The sequence below is a fragment of the Salmo trutta genome, chromosome 8 (assembly GCF_901001165.1).
Source record: "Salmo trutta chromosome 8, fSalTru1.1, whole genome shotgun sequence".
Lineage (NCBI taxonomy): Eukaryota > Metazoa > Chordata > Actinopteri > Salmoniformes > Salmonidae > Salmo > Salmo trutta.
In genome coordinates, this window is record NC_042964.1 from 24,547,930 (window position 1) to 24,568,122 (window position 20,193).

Consider the following 20,193-nt stretch of genomic DNA (forward strand, 5'->3'; position numbering starts at 1 on the left):
TTCCTTTCCTGTGACGGTCCTCATGAGAGCCAGTTTCATCATAGCGCTTAATGGTTTTTCCGACTGCATTTGGACTGACCTTCATGTCGTTTCTCTTTGCTTATTTGAGCTGTTCTTGCCATAATATGGACTTGGTCTTTTACCAAATAGGGCTATCTTCAGTATACCACCCATACCTTGTCACAACACAACTGATTGGCTCAAACACATTATGAAGGAAAGACATTCCACAGATTAACTTTTAACAAGGTACACCTGTTAATTGAAATGCATTCCAGGTGACTACCTTATGAAGCTGGTTGAGAGAATGCCAAGAGTGTGCAAAGCTGTCATCAAGGCAAAGGGTTGCTACTTTGAAGAATTTGTTTTAACACTTTTTTGGTTACTACATGAATCCAAATGTGTTATTTCATAGTTTTTATGTATTCACTATTATTCTACAATGTAGAAAATAGTCAAAGTAAAGAAAAGCCCTTGAATGAGTACGTGTGTCCAAACTTTTGACTGGAACCGTATGTCAAAACTAGAAGTTAAGCTGACGTCTGTGCCAAGTGAGATGCTCCTCAGCAGGGCCCCAAATGCGATAGTCCGGCCCTCCTCCTCAGTAAGTAAAAAAGTAATGGTGATAAGACATTGGGGTCTAATCTATATAGTAATGCTGTTCTCGATGCGGCTGGGCAGGAGGAAGAGGTAAGGTAGCTCCAGCCCCCGGTTCTGGCTCAGGATGTGTTCCTCTATATCCTTCAGTTCCTTTCTGAACCTGTCAATCACCTCCTGGGCCTGGGGCTCAGTGAAGTACTGCTCTGGATACTGACCCAACGGGACCTAGAGCAGAGAGGGGGATAGGGGAAGGGGGAGAGAGAGAGCGGGAGAGAAAGAGAACGAAAGGAGGTGGGAGACAAGGGTTTCATTCAGTAGGAGCAAACGGGAGAAAGCGTTTTGAAATGGAACCAACAATGTATGTTGAGGTGGTACCACCCCCACTTTAAAAAAAAAGTGTAACTACTCGCAAGTTTGACTGGAATTCTACGGGCTCAGCGAGCGTTAGCGTAACCCTTTAACTTACTGCATCAGGCTGTGGCCGCCCCAGGTGCCATGTGATCGCCATCTCCAAACATGTTTGGCTGACATCAGGCAGGCTGTCCATGATCATCTCCATGGTAACAGCATCCTTGTCGGTTGGCGTGGGGTGACGCATGGTGCACGGGGTGTTGGGTACCCAAGCACACCAGTCAAACTATGTTAAAGAGAGCGGAGTAAGTTAATAGAAATGTGCGCACGTGTGTGCTTGCTCGCTCGCGTGCCTGGCGTGTGCGCGTGTGTGTGTTTGTGAAGTACCTGTCCGTTGTTGGTGGCCGCGTGCTGTGCTGTGCTCGTGAAGATGGCTACACTCAGCAAGGTAACCAGCTCTGCTTTGTTTTTTAGTTCGTTGGACAAGCCAAACGTGGGGACATCGACAAAGCCCTCCTCAGCGATGTCCTTTATCCAGTTCTGTAGCTCGGGGTCTTCCACCACGTCACTGTCACAATGGTAGTACACAGATATCATCCCTGAGACAAAACTATGGAGGGGTGGAGAGAGAGAGAGAGGGGGGGGAGAAAGAGGTAAACAAACAGTGAGGTAGAAATAAAGACGGAGAATAAGAGTAGGCTAATGAAAGGACGTAATACTGCACAAAGATTAAAACGTCTTATTTTCCCAATATGAAGTTCAGCATGTCCATATTTCAGGCCTAAGAGCAGGCGTCCTCCTTGCTTCACCGCTTACAACCTAATAAACAATGTGTCTGTGGTCATAAAGAAGTGGTCACACGGGTATTGCACCTGTGTATGGCGTCCCACAGCATCAGACTGTGCTCCATGTAGAAGTAGTCTCTGAGCTTAGTGGCTCTGCACCCTATTCCCCATTTAGTGCACTACTTTTGACCAGGGCCTATAGGGAATAAGATGCCATTTTGACCACAGCCATATAGGAGTAAAAATAGAAGTAAAAACCTGTGTATGGCGTCCCACAGCATGAGGCTGTGCTCCCTGTAGAAGTAGTCTTTGAGTGTGGTGGCTCCGCGCTGTTGGAAGTCCCAGCAGGGCTGGAGAGAGCGGTAGGTCAGGACCTTGTACTCTCTCTGGGACAGGACGAGCAGGCCCTCCCCTCCTGTAGACACCACCTGGAGGAAGAGAGCAGGAGGATGCTGTCAGCTTAGACCGCAATGGTGGGAAATCGAACCACTGGTCCACCACTTTCAAAGCTGTCCTTCTATCTGTGTCCCTATGACATTTCGCACATTCAGGGGGGGGTTACAAAATATGAAATGGGGAAAATGAATCGTCAAGGAAGAGAATAGTAAGCTGACCCTTTTGAAGATGCCGTCAGCGGAGACGAGCTGAGTGCGTCCCCTGCAGTTGATCTCCAGAGTGTAGCGCAGGTGGGGAGCCAGGAGCTAAAGACAGAGAGAGGGATGAGACGGCAACACACACACACACACACACACACTCACACGCGCACACACCCACGCACCCGCACACACACACTCCTACCTTGTATACAGGGTGTACAGCGGGAAGTTGACGTAACGTAGCCACACAGAACACTTCTACCAACAGGTGCGTTCTCAACAGGTGTGACAGCAACTGGAACACCTGGAACTCCGAGTGACGGACCCAGATCTTAGCCAATAGCCAGGCCAGGGGCGGGTCATTAGGCAGGAAGATGGGGGTGTCCAAGCCAGGAGTCTGTCCTAGCTGGAGAAGAGAAGGGATTAAGTGTGTGTGTGTGTGTGTGTGTGTGTGTGTGTGTGTGTGTGTGTGTGTGTGTGTGTGTCCCAGTCCTACCTGTATGGCAATGGGTATGAGTCCCTGGTCAGGGTGCTCATATAGTAGACACAGAGGTGCAGCGATGTACTGTGGTTTCCCCCTGATTACATTGGTGGGAACACCATCCATAATGGCATAGTCAATCAAGTAGATGTTACCAGCCTAGAGATGAAGGGAGGAGAGCGCAAAATCTGTAGAGGCAGCTGAAGCTAGGGTTAGGAGAGTATTTTTTTCTTTTAGGGGGTAGATCAGCTTTAATATTGCAGATAGATTGTGGCTTCTGTCAATGTAATTGTCTGCATCATTTCCAAATCCCATATATATTTTTTGTAAATATATATACAGTACCAGTCAATAGTTTGGACACACCTACTCATTCAAGGGTTTTTCTTTATTTTTTACTATTTTCTACATGGAAGAATAATAGTGAAGACATCAAAACTATGAAATTACACATGGAATCATGTAGAAGCCAAATAAGTGTTATACAAATCGAAATATATTTTAGATTCTTCAAAGTAGCCATCCTTTGCCTTGATGACAGCTTTGCAGATTCTTGGCATTCTCTCAGCCAGCTTTATGAGGTAGTCACCTAGAATGCATTTCAATTAACAGGTGTGCCTTAAAAGCTAATTTGCGGAATTTCTTTCCTTAATGCGTTTGAGCCAATCAGTTTTGTTGTGACAAGGTAGTGGTGGTATACAGAAGATAGCCCTATTTGGTAAAAGACCAAGTCCATATTATGGCAAGAACAGCTCAAATAAGCAAAGAGAAACGACAGTCCATCATTACTTTAAGACATGAAGGTCAGTCAATCCGCAACATTTCAGGAACTTGAAAGTGTGGTCGCAAAAACCATCAACCGCTATGATGAAACTGGATCTCATGAGGACCGCCACAGGAATGGAAGACCCAGAGTTACCTCTGCTGCAGAGGATAAGTTCATTAGAGTTACCAGCCTAAGAAATTGCAGTCCAAATAAATGCTTCACAGAGTTCAAGTAACAGACACATCTCAACATCAACTGTTCAGAGGAGACTGCGTGAATCAGGTCTTCATGGTCAAATTGCTGCTAAGAAACCACTACTAAAGGACACCAATGAGAAGAAGAGACTTGCTTGGGCCAAGAAACACGAGGAATGGACATTAGACCGGTGGAAATCTGTTCTTTGGTCTGATGCAGACAGCACAGTAGAGCAGGTAACATTATATTATAGTAGAGCACAGTATGAGTAGAGTACAGTATAGCATATTATAGATGTCTATGTTTTGGCCAAATAGATATTCATGTTTGGGCTCTTGAAAGGTTGGAGCCCCCTTGCTGGCTATACATCTCAATACTCTACACTTTCTTCTGAAGTGTGCACTTGTCCACTTCTCACATGGTGGTCCTTTGTAGCTCAGTTGGTAGAGCATGGCGCATGCAACTTTAAATTGGAGATAGCACAAGCAGCGCCATTGACGCTGTCACAGAATCCATAATGGCACAAATACAAATATGAGACCTCTATATCTTTATGGCGTTAATTGTTTTTTGACTTATTTTGTACTTTAAAGAATCTCCATAACTAGCATATGGCTATCTTTCATTTGGACATATTTACATTCCAGCAAAACATATTTTAATCCTAAAACTGTACGTGACATATTTCTTGATATACAGTTGAAGTTGGAAGTTTACATACACCTTAGCCAAATGCATTTAAACTCAGTTTTTCACAATTCCTGACATTTAATCCTAGTAAAGATTTCCTGTCTTAGGTCAGTTAGGATCACCACTTTATTTTAAGAATGTGAAATGTCATAATAATAGTAGAGTGATTTATTTCAGCTTTTAATTCTTTCATCACATTCCCAGTGGGTCAGAAGTTTACATACACTCAATTAGTATTTGGTCGCATTGCCTTTAAAATGTTTAACTTGGGTCAAATGTTTCAGGTAGCCTTCCACCAGCTTCCCACAATAAATTGGGTGAATTTTGGCCCATTCCTCCTGACAGAGCTGGTGTAACTGAGTCAGGTTTGTCGGCCTCCTTGCTCGCACACGCTTTTTCAGTTCTGCCCACAAATATTCTATAGGCTGGGGTCAGGGCTTTGTGATGGCCACTCCAATACCTTGACTATGCTAGCCTTAAGCTATTTTGCCACAACTTTGGAAGTATGCTTGGGGTCATTGTCCATTTGGAAGACCCATTTGCGACCAAGCTTTAACTTCCTGACTGATGTCTTGAGATGTTGCTTCAATATATCCACATAATTTTCCTCCCTCATGATGCCATTCTGTTTTGTGAAGTGCACCAGTCTCTCCTGCAGCAAAGCACCCCCACAACATGATGCTGCCACCCCCGTGCTTCACGGTTGGGATGGTGGTCTTCGGCTTGCAAGCCTACCCCTTTTTCAACCTAACATAACGATGGTCATTATGGCCAGAGGACATTTCTCCAAAAAGTACGATCTTTGTCCCCATGTGCAGTTGCAAACTGTAGCCTGGCTTTTTTTATGGCGGTTTTGGAGCAGTGGCTTCTTCCTTGCTAAGCGGCCTTTCAGGTTATGTCGACATAGGACTCATTTTACTGTGGATATAGATACTTTTGTACCTGTTGTCTCCAGCATCTTCACAAGGTCTTTTGCTGTTGTTCTGGGATTGATTTGCACTTTTCGCACCAAAGTACATTCATCTCTAGGAGACAGAACGCGTCTCCTTCCTGAGCGGTATGATGGCTGCGTGGTCCCATGGTGTTTATACTTGCGTACTATTGTTTGTACAGATGAACATGGTACCTTCAGGCATTTGGAAATTGCTCCCAAGGATGAACCAGACTTGTGGAGGTCTACAATTTTTTTTTCTCAGGTCTTGGCTGATTTATTTTGATTTTCCCATGATGGCAAGCAAAGAGGCACTGAGTTTGAAGGTAGACCTTGAACTACATCCACAGGTACACCTCCAATTGACTCAAATGATGTCAATTAGCCTATCAGAAGCTTCTAAAGCCATGACATCATTCTCTGGAATTTTCCAAGCTGTTTAAAGGCACAGTCAACTTAGTGTATGTAAACTTCTGACCCACTGGAATTGTGATACAGTGAATTATAAGTGAAATAATCTGTCTATAAACAGTTGTTGGGAAAATTACGTGTCATACACAAAGTAGATGTCCTAACCGACAAAACTATATAACTCTATCGCCAAAACTATAGATTGTAAACAAGACATTTGTGAAGTGGTTGAAAAATGAGTTTTAATGACTCCAACCTAAGTGTATGGAAACTTCCGACTTCAACTGTATTAGATGTTTGGTAGTGACACTTAAAAAATAGATTAAGATTTACCAACTTGCTCACACAATTTCTCCAAAATGTTTGCAGACAGACTACTCACCATGTGGCCATCCTGGAGATGGGTGCAATCCCATCACCTGGTGATATTTGTAGGGTTGTAGCTTAAGGCACCTTCATTCTACAGTCTTTTAAAGTGTGTGTTTCGGTAGTGACATCAAAATGTGTTTAAAAATAACCCAAACAAATAATTAGATCAGTATCTTTCAATGTAATAATAGAACAACTCAAGATGTTCTATTGAAATGAAAGTGTAATTTTGTTTTTACATTGCTTTATTTTCAAACATGAAGTTTAGGAATTCAGGGTTTGGGATAGGTCTGTAAACGATTACTTTGTACTATATTAACTTATATGTTTGTTATTGCTTTGGATCGAATTAGAACATATCATGATGTAAATAAATGTCCTAAGTTTGGAGATTTACACCACAGCAATTTACACCACTTCTGTAGAATCACCCATATAGAGAATAGGATCCGGTCAAAAGTAGTGCACTATATAGGGAATAGAGCTCTGTTTAAAAGTAGTGCACTAGGGAAAAGGGCTCTGGTGAAAAGTCTTCCCTGTGGCTCAGTTGGTAGAGCATGGTGTGTGCAACGCCAGGGTTGGGGGTTCGTTTCCCACGGGGGACCAGTACAAAAAAAAAAAAAAAAAAATGCAGGAAAATTAAATGAAATGTATGAAATTCACTACTGTAAGTCGCTCTGGATAAGAGCGTTTGCTAAATGACTAAAATGTAAAAATGTAAATGAAAAGGAATGCACTATATAGAGAATAAGGCTCTGGTCAAAAGCAGTGCACTATATACGTTATTAGAAAAAAAGTGCTCTCTAGAACCTATGAGGGTTTTTCGGGTATCCCCATAGAAGAACCCTTAGAAGAACCCTTTTTGGCTCCGGGTAGAACCTTTTTGAGTTCCACGTAGAACCCTTTACAAAGAGGGTTCTACATGGAACCAAAAAGGTTTCTCCTATGGGGACAGCCGAGGAACCATTTTGGAACCCTTCTTTTCTAAGAGTGTAGGGAATAGGGCTCTGGACAAAAGTACACTATTTTGGAATTAGGGCTCGGCACTATTTTGGGAATAGGGTGCTATTTTGGTACGTAGACAGAAGGACAGGGAGATGGACCCCAGGGTGGTCAGATAGATAGATAGCGGGGCCCCACCTTGAGCTCCTTGTCCAGGGTGGTCCTGGGTGCCAGCGACCCCTGCACCATGTCTCCAGAGACGGGGAAGTTTCCTGGAAGCTCCTTGCAGCGCTGGATCATGCGGGGGTTTGAACCATTCAGACACTGGTACCCAAAGAACCAATCTTCCTTCCAATGCTCCATACAGTACTCTGGAACCATAGGGATAATCAATAAATTAATCAACCACAGAATGAAAAAAGTACTGTCTGAATGTATAAATAATAATTTCTTAATATAATAATCTACACTACCGGTCAAAAGTTTTAGAACACCGACTCGTTCAAGGGTTTTTCTTTATTTTCACTATTTTCTACATTGTTGAATAATAGTGAAGACCTCAAAACTAGGAAATAACACATATGGAATCATGTAATAATCAAAAAAGTGTTAAACAAATCAAAATATACTGCTCAAAAAAATAAAGGGAACACTTAAACAACACATCCTAGATCTGAATGAAAGAAATAATCTTATTAAATACTTTTTTCTTTACATAGTTGAATGTGCTGACAACAAAATCACACAAAAATAATAAATGGAAATCCAATTTATCAACCCATGGAGGTCTGGATTTGGAGTCACACTCAAAATTAAAGTGGAAAACCACACTACACGCTGATCCAACTTTGATGTAATGTCCTTAAAACAAGTCAAAATGAGGCTCAGTAGTGTGTGTGGCCTCCACGTGCCTGTATGACCTCCCTACAACGCCTGGGCATGCTCCTGATGAGGTGGCGGATGGTCTCCTGAGGGATCTCCTCCCAGACCTGGACTAAAGCATCCGCCAATTCCTGGACAGTCTGTGGTGCAACGTGGCATTGGTGGATGGAGCGAGACATGATGTCCCAGATGTGCTCAATTGGATTCAGGTCTGGGGAACGGGCAGGCCGGTCCATAGCATCAATGCCTTCCTCTTGCAGGAACTGCTGACACACTCCAGCCACATGAGGTCTAGCATTGTCTTGCATTAGGAGGAACCCAGGGCCAACCGCACCAGCATATGGTCTCACAAGGGGTCTGAGGATCTCATCTCGGTACCTAATGGCAGTCAGGCTACCTCTGGCGAGCACATGGAGAGCTGTGCGGCCCCCCAAAGAAATGCCACCCCACACCATGACTGACCCACCACCAAACCGGTCATGCTGGAGGATGTTGCAGGCAGCAGAACGTTCTCCACAGCGCCTCCAGACTCTGTCACGTCTGTCACGTGCTCAGTGTGAACCTGCTTTCATCTGTGAAGAGCACAGGGCGCCAGTGGCGAATTTGCCAATCTTGGTGTTCTCTGGCAAATGCCAAACGTCCTGCACGGTGTTGGGCTGTAAGCCCAACCCCCACCTGTGGACGTCGGGCCCTCATACCACCCTCATGGAGTCTGTTTCTGACCGTTTGAGCAGACACATGCACATTTGTGGCCTGATGGAGGTCATTTTGCAGGGCTCTGGCAGTGCTTCTCCTGCTCCTCCTTGCACAAAGGCGGAGGTAGCGGTCCTGCTGCTGGGTTGTTGCCCTCCTACAGCTTCCTCCACGTCTCCTGATGTACTGGCCTGTCTCCTGGTAGCGCCTCCATGCTCTGGACACTACGCTGACAGACACAGCAAACCTTCTTGCCACAGCTCGCATTGATGTGCCATCCTGGATGAGCTGCACTACCTGAGCCACTTGTGTGGGTTGTAGACTCCCGTCTCATGCTACCACTAGAGTGAAAGCACCGCCAGCATTCAAAATTGACCAAAACATCAGCCAGGAAGCATAGGAACTGAGAAGTGGTCTGTGGTCCCCACCTGCAGAACCACTCCTTTATTGGGGGTGTCTTGCTAATTGCCTATAATTTCCACCTGTTGTCTATTCCATTTGCACAACAGCATGTGAAATTTATTGTCAATCAGTGTTGCTTCCTACTTGGACAGTTTGATTTCACAGAAGTGTGATTGACTTGGAGTTACATTGTGTTGTTTAAGTGTTCCCTTTATTTTTTTGAGCAGTGTATATTTGAGATTCTTCAAATAGCCACCATTTGCCTTGATGACAGCTTTGCACACTCTTGGCATTCTCTCAACCAGCTTCACCTGGAATGCTTTTCCAACAGTCTTGAAGGAGTTACCACATATGCTGAGCACTTGTTGGCTGCTTTTCCTTTACTCTGCGATCCGACTCATCCCAAACCATCTCAGTTTGTTTGAGGTCGGGGGATTGTGGAGGCCAGGTCATCTGATGCAGCACTCCATCACTCTCTTTCTTGGTCAAATAGCCCTTATACAGCCTGGAGGTGTGTTGGGTCATTGTCCTGTTGAAAAATAAATGATAGTCCCACTAAGCCCAAACAAAGAAGGGATGGCGTATCACTGCAGAATGCTGTGGTAGCCATGCTGGTTAAGTGTCCCTTGAATTCTAAATAAATCATAGACGGTGTCACCAGCAAGGCACCCCCACACCATAACACCCCCTCCATGCTTTACTGTGGGAAATACACGTGGAGATCATCCGTTCACCCACACTGCGTCTCACAAAGACACGACGGTTGGAACCAAAAATCTCAAATTTGGACTCCAGAACAAAGGACATATTTCCACCGGTCTAATGTCCATTGCTCGTGTTTCTTGGCCCAAGCAAGTCTCTTCTTCTTATTGGTGTCCTTTAGTAGTGGTTTCTTTCCAGCAACTCGAACATGAAGGCCTGATTCACGCAGTCTCCTCTGAACATTTGATATTGAGATGTGTCTGTTACTTGAACTCTGTGAAGCATTTTTTTGGGCTGCAATTTCTGAGGCTGGTAACTCCAACAAACTTATCCTCTGCAGCAGAGGTAACTCTGGGTCTTCCTTTCCTGTGGTGGTCCTCATGAGAGCCAGTTTCATCATAGCGCTTGATGGTATTTGCGACTGCACTTGAAGAAACTTTCAAAGTTTATGAAATGTTCTGTATTGACAGACCTTCATGTCTAAAGTAATGATGGACTGTAGTTTCTCTTTGCATATTTGAGCTGTTCTTGCCATAATATGGACTTGGTCTTTAACCAAATAGGGCTATCTTCGGTATACCATCCCTACCTTGTCACAATCCACTGATTGGCTCAAACGCATTAAGAAGGATAGAAATTCCACAAATGAACTTTTAAGAAGGCACACCTGTTAATTGAAATGCATTCCTGGTGACTACCTCATGCAGCTGGTTGAGAGAATGCCAAGAGTGTGCAAAGCTGTCATCAAGGCAAAGGGTGGCTATTTGAAGAATCTCAAATATAAAATATATTTTGATTTGTTTAACACTTTTTTTGGTTACTACATGATTGCGTGTGTTATTTCATAGTTTTGATGTCTTCACTATTATTCTACAATGTAGAAAATAGTAAAAATAAAGAAAAACTCTTGAATGAGTAGATGTTCTAAAACTTTGGACCGGTAGTGTATATTCTTTTATTTTTTATTTTTTTTCGCTTTGGTACTATTTTCATAAGTATGTGGTGAATTTTGAGACTGAACTGGTAACACTTGTAATTCTGCCAGTCTTACATTCAAAACCTTTCATTGTACGTTCATTTTGTTTGTAGACATCTTTCATCACACAACCATTAATACAAAATATAAGTTTACTGTGAAAAATAATGAGTACATTGGTTTAATCACCAAAACATAACATAATCTACAAAATCTCTGAAACTGGAAACACTTATCTCCCTCACTAGCTTTAAGCACCAGCTGTCAGAGCAGCTCACAGATTACTGCACCTGTACATAGCCCATCTATAATTTAGCCCAAACAACTACCTCTTCGCCTACTGTATTTATTTATTTATTTTGCTCCTTTGCACCCCATTATTTCTATTTCTACTTTGCACTTTCTTCCACTGCAAATCTACCATTCCAGTGTTTTACTTGTTATATTGTATGTACTTCGCCACCATGGCTTTTTTTGCCTTTACCTCCCTTATCTCACCTCATTTGCTCACATTGTATATAGACTTATTTTTCTACTGTATTATTGACTGTATGTTTGTTTTACTCCATGTGTAACTCTGTTGTTGTATGTGTCGAACTGCTTTGCTTTATCTTGGCCAGGTCGCAATTGTAAATGAGAACTTGTTCTCAACATGCCTACCTGGTTAAATAAAGGTGAAATAAAAAAAAATAAATAATAATTATATTTTCTCAGTTTAGTTATTTTAACAACCAGTTAATCCAATAGCAAAATATTTAAAATACATGTTTCATAATTGCCCTTTGAATGTAGTATGCTACAGTAATGTAAATGAATGCCCTACACTGTTTTCATATTAGGCAATTGACTGAACAGAAAATGTCCATAACTTCTATCCCATGTGTGATCATTGCAAACATCTTTCACAATGTAATCAAATTAAAGAAATTAAAGAAACATTATGTTTAGAAGGCACTAGTTTGCGTCAAGCCTGTCTTGAGCATTTGGAAATAGGCTCTCGTCGAAATCGCAGTAAATATCCCAATTGTTCATGCACCTGGGGAAAAAAACCTTTTGTCATGGCGAATCCAAGCCTGACATAGGTCTGGATTGAAATCATTGCATGCCTCATCCACGGCCTGAAGGAGGGTGGTACGCTCATGGTGATGGCAATCATACATCTTCCACCTGTATTGTAATCGTGTATTGTATTGTATTGTACGTAAATACAATACTGGATACATGTTTAGTGTATAGGGGATGCGTTTCTTTCTTGTTTTGGACTTTCTGGATTATTTGCGTAGTGGTATTGTATTGCTGCACTGTAGGAGGTAGAAACAGAAGAATTTCGCTGCACCTGCTGTAACATCTGCTAATCTGTGTACGCAGCCAATAAACTTTGATTTGTTACATACAGTACATCTCTGATCTTGTCAATATCAGATAAAAAAAAAAAACTTGCTATGAAGTAAAATCATAAGTAATCATCATAGTAGTAAATTTGAGTATATATACTTTTTATGTTTCTACTTTACAGACATACTGTACATTTTAATTAGTTCTCAAAATCTGTAGTAGACGAACCAGTTCTATAGGTTTTGTGTGTTGTACTTAGTCAATTGAAAATGTGCTTCGAGTTTTGAAACAACTTCCTTTTTGATGATGTGTTTTGAGTTTTGTACTAAGAATTGTAAAAATGTACAACATACTTGAGAAAATTGCACCAAAGCAATAAAAAAAACTGTAATATATGATATACTGTATAATAATAGGACTGGGAGTAAATATAGAGAAGTCTTATACGTAATGTGGGAAAATGAATAGACCATATATGAAACAATTATTTAATCAATTCTTTAAAATATAAAAAATTGACCTAGTTACTTTATATGAACATGTATTGCAATGTGAAACAGTAGATTAAAGTTAGGTGAAAACTGTTGTTGCATTACTCCGAGGCCTCACTTCCTAAATGTCTATAATTATGAACAGGAAGACACGGCAATAAAAAGTGGCGGCCTGTGCTCTACAACCAATAACACATCTGATGCAGATAGGAGGGAGGGCTAAAGCACTGAATGTAAATAGTGTATATTTGTTTTACTGTACTCTACCAGCTATGGGGCTTTTGAGTTTCCAGAAGCATCGTTTAAAGTCCTCCAGATCATCCCATGACTTTCCAAACCTGATGGCTAGTTTCTTCAGAGACAGCTCTAGAATACTTGGAGGGTGAGAGAGATGGGTGAGAGAGAGAGAGAGAGAGAGAGAGAGAGAGAGATGGATGAGAGAGGGTAGAGAGAGGGGGCGATGGGTGCGAGAGAGACGGTAGAGAAGGGGGGCGATGGGTGAGAGAGGGGTAGAGAAAGAGATCGAGGGGTGGAGGTGGGGTAAAGAGAGAGAAATGGAACATATTTTTTAAGAAAGGGGGAAGTTGAGACACGTAATGTGGGTAAGACATATGTCTGAGCAAGTGAGGGACATTTTACATTAGATTTAGGGGAAATTTGACCAGCATGTGTGAATGTCAATGTGTAAGAATAACATCACAGAGAAAAATGTGTGTGTAACTCACGCATAGTGTAAGGAGCCTTCAAAGTCGCTCCTTTTCTCGCTGTCAAAACGTACGTCCTGATGCAGGTCTGCTTCGGTCTTGGCATCGATACACTTGGGAATCCCAGAAGCCCATGCAGCCCATCTGGATAAACAAGCATAACTGTTAAGATCTAGGCTCTCTTTCTGGAGGGATTGGAATTGGGACAACATTTCTGTAATCTCACTGACCTGTATATCGTTTGTCTCTCCTGCAGTTCTGCTTTTCTGTGAGCCAATAGCTGAGGAGAGGTATCATCGCAGAGTATCTTCGCTAAAGGAGGGAGAGAGACAGCGAGAGAGAGGGATGACTCACTCACACATACAGGTAACTGCCAAAGTGAAGGAAGCACTTGAGTAAATGAGGGACAGAAATTATATTGAACGCAGGTGCTTCCACACAAATCAAATCCAATTGTATTTGTCACATGCGCCAAATACAACAGGTGTAGACTTTACAGTCAAATGCTTACTTTACAAGCCCTTAACCAACAATGCAGTTAAGAAAATACCCCCCAAAAAATGCAAGAGATAAGAATAACAAATAATTAAAGAGCAGCAGTAAATAACAATAGCGGGGCTATTTACAGGGGGTACCGGTACAGAGTCAATGTGTTAACATGTGGGGGGCACCGGTGTCGAGGTAATTGAGGTAATATGTACATGTAGGTAGAGTTATTAAAGGGACTATGCATAGAAAATAAAAGAGATTAGCAGCAGCATAGAAGGGGGGGCAAAGCAAATAATCTGGGTAGCTATTTGATTAGCTGTTCAGGAGTCGTATGGCTTGGGGGTAGAAGCTGTTTAGAAGCCTCTTGGACCTAGTCTTGGAGCTCCGGTACCGCTTGTCGTGCAGTAGCAGAGATAACAGTCTATGACTGGAGTCTTTGACAATTTTTAGGGCCTTCCACTTACACCACCTGGTATAGACGTCCTGGATGGCAGGAAGCTTGGCCCCGGTGGTGTACTGGGCCATACACACAACCCTCAGTAGTGCCTTGTGGTCGGAGGCCGAGCAGTTGCCATACCAGGCAGTGATGCAACCCGTCAGGATGCTCTTGATGGTGCAGCTATAAAACCTTTTGAGGATCTGAGGACCCATGCCAAATCTTTTCAGTCTCCTGAGGGGGAATAGGTTTTGTTGTGCCCTCTTCACTACTGTCTTGGTGGACCATAATAGTTTGTTGGTGATGTGGACACCAAGGAACTTGAAGCTCTCAACATGTTCTACTATAGCCCCGTCGATGAGAATGGGGGCGTGCTCTGTCCTCCTTTTCCTGTAGTCCACAATCATCTCCTTTGTCTTGATCACGTTGAGGGAGAGGTTGTTGTCCTTGCATCACACGGTCAGGTCTCTGACCTCCTCCCTATAGGCTGTCTCATCGTTGTCGGTGATCAGGCCTACCACTGTTATGTCATTAGCAAATTATGGTGTTGGAGTTGTGCCTGGCCGTGCAGTCATGAGTGAACAAGGATTACCCTGAGGGGATCAGTGTGGCGGATGGGTTGTTACCTACCCTCACCACCTGGGGGCGGCCCGTCAGGAAGTCCAGGTTCCAGTTGCAGAGGGAGGTGTTAAGTCCCAGGGTCCTTAGCTTAGTGATGAGCTTTGAGGGCACTATGGTGTTGAACGCTGAGCTGTAGTCTATGAATAGCATTCTCACATAGGTGTTCCTTTTGTCCAGGTGGGAAAGGGCAGTGTGGAGTGCAATAGAGATTGCATCATCTGTGGATCTGTTGGTGCGGTATGCAAATTTGAGTGGGTCTAGGATTTCCGGGATAATGGTGTTGATGTGAGCCATGATCAGCCTTTCAAAGCGTTTCATGGCTACAGACGTGAGTGCTACGGGTCGGTAGTCATTTAGCAGGTTACCTAAGTGTTCTTGGGCACAGGGACTATGGTGGTCTGCTTGAAACATGTTGGTATTACAGACTCAGACAGGGAGAGGTTGAAAATGTCGTTGAAGACACCTGCCAGTTGGTCAGCACATGCTCGAAGTACATGTCCTGGTAATATGTCTGGCCCAGCGGCCTTGTGAATGTTGACCTGTTTAAAGGTCTTACTCACATCGGCTGCGGAGAGCATGATCACACAGTCGTCCGGAACAGCTGATGCTCTCATGCATGTTTCAGTGTTGCTTGCCTCGAAGCGAGCATAGAATTTATTTAGCTCGTCTGGAAGGCCTGTGTCACTGGGCAGCTCTCGGCTGTGCTTCCCTTTGTAGTCTGTAATAGTTTGCAGGCCCTGCCACATCCGACGAGCGGGAGTTCTTCAATTTGAGGTGAATAATCCCAGTTCTGATGTCCAGAAGCTCTTTTCAGTCATAAGAGACGGTAGCAGCAACATTATGTACAAAACAAGTTACGAACAATGTGAAAAATAAAAATAAAAATTGCATGGTTGTTTAAGAGCCGATAAAACGGCAGCCCTCCCTTCCGGCGTCATTTTGCACAGGTGTGGTTCCTGAGTTAATTAAGCAAGTAACATCCCATTATGCTTAGGGTCATGTATAAAAATGCCCAGTTGCCCATTATTTTGTCTACCATGGCTAGAAGAAGAGATCTCAGTGACTTTGAAAGAGGGGTCTCAAAGGAGCATAGGGGTTTTAACGGGTGTGTGTGTGAACACTTATGGGAATTTTTGGAGCAGCCCGAGACAGCGTTTTGCACCACCAACAACATCAAATGATCGAATTTCTATGCCAAGGTGCATTGAAGCTATTCTGGTAGCTCGTGCCCTTTGTTTGACCAAATCTAGGATACAGATCTAGGATCAGCTTTCTCACCCCAAAACATAACCTTTATCACTAAAGGGGAAAAAAAAACGCAAACTGACTTGAGAGCGGTATTACCTGTGCCTTCTCGTATCTCCACCTTGACATCTCCTATGAGCCAGCGGTAACAGGGGAAGGTGAGGGCTGTACCACCACCTGGTGGCTCCACGGTGACATAGCGACAGAACCAGTTATCCTCCACCCAGTAACGCTGCTTCTCCAGACGAACCAGGAGGAGAGGACCCAGAGGGGCCGAGCTACACACCTTGTACTCATCCACCTGGGGGGTAGGGAGGGAGAGACGCACATACACACTTTATCCGCTTGATATGAACCTACCTAAAAATGACGCACACATACACCTTGTACTCCTCCTGGATCACACACGCACAACACAACACGGCCCTACTTACTGCTCCTCTACAGAAGTCCAGTCCAGGGTTGTCCAGGATTGTTCTCTCACTCTGTCCATTCTCTCCCACCAGGGTGACATATATGTAGTTATTGGTGCCGGAATACTCTGACGTGCCTGTAGCAACTGTCACCTTATATTCCTCCATCTAAAAACACTGGTGCGCGCACGCCCACGCACACGCACACACACACACACACACACACACACACACACACACACACAGATGCAGTGAAACACAAGGAGACATAAGCCTGAGGCTGTTGGCTGTATGTCAGAACATTTCTGAGTGTGATGTATAGGGGCTGAGGAGTCTTGTGTGTCCTCAAACACTGATCTCAGGTCAGTTTAATGTTTATCCTCTTATGGTTCAGGTTAAGACTTGAGGAGGGTAACCTGATCCTATATCTGTGCCTAAAGGTAGACCAGCTGGCAGGCAACTTCATGGTCATTTTCAATCTCTCCTTATCCCAGTCTATAATCCCGACACGTCTCAAGTTGACCACCATCATTCCTGCTCTCAAGAACCCTAAGGCTACCTGCCACATAGACTACCTCCCTGTAGCACTAACATCTGTAATCATGAAGTGCTTTGAAATGCTGGTCATGGCATACATCATCTCCATCATCCCAGACACCATAGACCAGGGGACTCCGACCTTTTCTAGCAGGAGAGCTACTTAAAAAAAATGAAACGTCGCGAGTTACAATTTATTTTCTAGCTTTCAAATAGGCACATTCTTCTTTTCTCCTCTCCCCTGCAACTCTTCCCCCAGGCCCTTAGTGTACAAGAGAAAGTAGTGCTTTCTGTCAATATACCTGGTAAAATAATGGTTATTATAAACTGGGTGGTTCAAGCCCTGAATGCTGATTGGCTGACAGCTGTGGTATATCAGACCGTATACCACGGGTATGACAAAACATTTATTTTTACTGCTCTAATTACGTTGTTAACCGGTTTATAATAGCAAAAAGGCACCTCAGGGGGTTGTGGTATATGGTCAATATACCACGGCTAAGGGCTGTATCCAGGCACTCTGCATTGCGTCGTGCTTAACTTTAAGGGTTAAGCGCTATGATATCAGTTTAGTATTTTCCCCAAGCAAAATGATCTGGGACATTTTTCCTGGTTTTAGATTATTATTTGCACTAGAAATTACAATTGTTCATAGAGAAACAACGAATTTGGATGTTGTGAGTCCACGTCATGCTTAAATCACACCAGAAGACCAATTATTTTTTTTAGGTCTGGCAAAAAAACGAACAAATAGATTTTTGAGTGTAATTCCCCTTTGTTTGCCATCTGGCCCTTTAGTTGCATATCTAGCGAGTGAAGAATGTGTGATCTAATGTGCCGGTCTAGCAGTGTTTCTGTACGGCTGCTGCTCATTTCATGGCAAAGTTTGCAAATAACAATACAAAAAAAATGGATACAAATAATTTACTTACTCATGACATACCTTTTTTGCCAGGTTAGCCTACTTTTGCAGTTAACATTTAGGCCTAATTGAGAACTTTTTGGGTAAAGTGTTTCTGTCCACCCACTAGACTGTTATCACATCAACTGGTACACACAGAGTGACAGACAAACTCACGCACCACACAGACAGATGGGCAATATTGCTGGAAATCAATTGCCAGATATTGTGTTGGGTTTGGCTTTTCGGCCCTGTTTGCATGTATATCCTACTACCAGTCGCTTTTTATGTATAAACCCACCTGAACCGCTCCAGTAACCCTGCACATTGAATAAGGTTCTGGTACTGACCTGTATATACTTGCATTCTAATGTTACTTTAACTCTTATTGTAGTTCATGTGTTTTTTAAATATTTTTTCTATTATATTTTCTATTATTATCTATATTATTATTATTATTATCACTGCATTGTTGGGAAAGAGCTCTCAAGGGAAGAATTGAACTCTACTGTTTTACCTGTTGTATCCTGTGTACGTGGTGAATAAACTTTGAAACTTTGCATGGATTAATAGCCTACATCAGGCACACAGTTCTCGGTACATACCTGATAGGTACGGCACCCCTCGCTCTAAACAATGGAGAGACTGTGAGCTGAGAAAACGCACCCAAGACTCATTACTTAAAGCTAATGTTTGCACTTGTGCTTTTATCGCTTTTTTTACAGCGTGTAGCCCGTCCAGCCCTTTCCCTACGGTAATATCACTTATTAACTTTGCCTGCCTTCCAAATGGCACCCTATGCATTTGGGCAGGTAGTGTTCTCCTGGCATCCGCCAAACCCAGATTTATCAGTCTGATTGCCAGATGGTGAAGCGTGATTCATCACTCCAGAGAACGCGTTTCCACTGATTCAGAATCCAATGGCAGCGAGCTTTACACCACTCCAGTCGACACTTGGCATTGCACATGGTGATCTTAGGCTTGTGTGCGGCTGCTCTGCCATGGAAACCCATTTCATGAAGCTCCCGACAAACAGTTCTTGTGCTGATGTTGCTTCCAGAGGCAGTTTGGAACTCGGTAGTGAGTGTTGCAACCAAGGACATACGACTTTTATGCGCTTCAGCCGTCGGCGATCCCGTTCTGTGAGCTTGTGTGGCCTACCACTTCACGGCTGAGCCGTTTTTGCTCCTAGACGTTTCCAACTTTGCAATAACGGTGCTTAAAGTTGACCTGAAGAGCTCCAGCAGGGCAGAAATTTGACGAACTAACTTGTTGGAAACAAGTACTTTTTTACCTTGCATTTCAGTACTTTTCTACTTTATATTTCAGTACTTTTCTACCTTACATTTCAGTACTTTTCTACCTTACATTTCAGTACTTTTCTACCTTACATTTCAGTACTTTTCTACCTTACATTTCAGTACTTTTCTACTTTACATTTCAGTACTTTTCTACCTTGCATTCCTATAGCATTCCCTTAGGTAAAAGCCTAGTCCGTATGTAATCTATTGCAGACTAAAATGCAATTCATTCATATCCATTCAGAATGTGTGTACAGTTTGTTCATCAGACATTATAACAGCAAAAGGAAGAACTTACCTCACTGCTGTTAGGGAAAGAGAGAGAACATTCACTGTTTGGCTCCGAACACTTTTCTCTACACCGCTTTCTCTCTCTCTACCTCTCTCCTGTTAATTTCCGTGTCACTAACCCTTCCCCGTCCCTATTTCCTCTTCCCTCACTCTCACTCTCTCTTTCTTTCTTTGTGTAGAGTGCAAATTTTCTTCACGCCAGAGCAACCCTCTCTCTCCTCTCTTCCCCCTCTCTGAAATCTCACTCAGAAAGTTAGTCAGTCCACTCCACTGTCAACCGGTTCAGTCATCCAACAGCAGTCTTCTACACTTCAAAATACACTTGAATAAAAATCCTCTCTTTCATTCACACCCTCTCACTACCTGTCCACGTTTCCAAGCTAATGACTTGGCTTCTCTCTCTTCCCCCTCCCTCTCTCTCTCATGCCCTCCTCCCTCTGGCACCCCTCCCCTTCTCTCTCTCTCTTTCTCTGTCTAGCACAAGGAAATGAGAAGTACACCAACCTCTATGAGCATACAGAGAGATAAGGTATACAAAATATCAGAGGCATCATGCAAAACCTAGTCTAAAAATATGTAAACAACCCAACAAGCATCTCTCCTGAACTTACACCTCCATGTAATCGTTCACACACTGTTAGATATAATTATAGTGTC

The 20,193-nt window shown here is 43.2% G+C and overlaps 1 protein-coding gene across 1 annotated transcript; it reads right to left on the minus strand.

Moving 5' to 3' along the window:
- Positions 1 to 505: 505 nt before the first annotated feature.
- On the minus strand, positions 506 to 19,953 carry alox12 (arachidonate 12-lipoxygenase). The gene is made up of 14 exons (XM_029760603.1): positions 19,544 to 19,953; positions 16,528 to 16,683; positions 16,193 to 16,394; positions 13,533 to 13,614; positions 13,324 to 13,446; positions 12,866 to 12,972; positions 7,316 to 7,488; positions 2,829 to 2,972; positions 2,535 to 2,738; positions 2,351 to 2,437; positions 1,995 to 2,164; positions 1,339 to 1,561; positions 1,067 to 1,237; positions 506 to 825 (listed from the first exon to the last, which is right to left on the minus strand). Exons 2-14 carry the CDS (start codon positions 16,672 to 16,674, stop codon positions 646 to 648), a joined length of 2,013 nt encoding a protein of 670 aa, XP_029616463.1. The 5' UTR covers positions 16,675 to 16,683; positions 19,544 to 19,953; the 3' UTR covers positions 506 to 645.
- Positions 19,954 to 20,193: the final 240 nt, after the last annotated feature.

Bases quoted from the DNA above. Each gene is read 5' to 3' on its own strand.
- alox12 (XM_029760603.1), bottom strand. From the start codon at position 16,674: ATGGAGGAATATAAGGTGACAGTTGCTACAGGCACGTCAGAGTATTCC. The intron at 7,489-12,865 runs GTAGAGTACAGT...CTATGGTTCCAG, and splicing joins ACTCAAAAGCCCCATAGCTG to AGTACTGTATGGAGCATTGG. The intron at 1,562-1,994 runs GTTTTTACTTCT...ACCCCTCCATAG, and splicing joins CTGTGGGACGCCATACACAG to TTTTGTCTCAGGGATGATAT.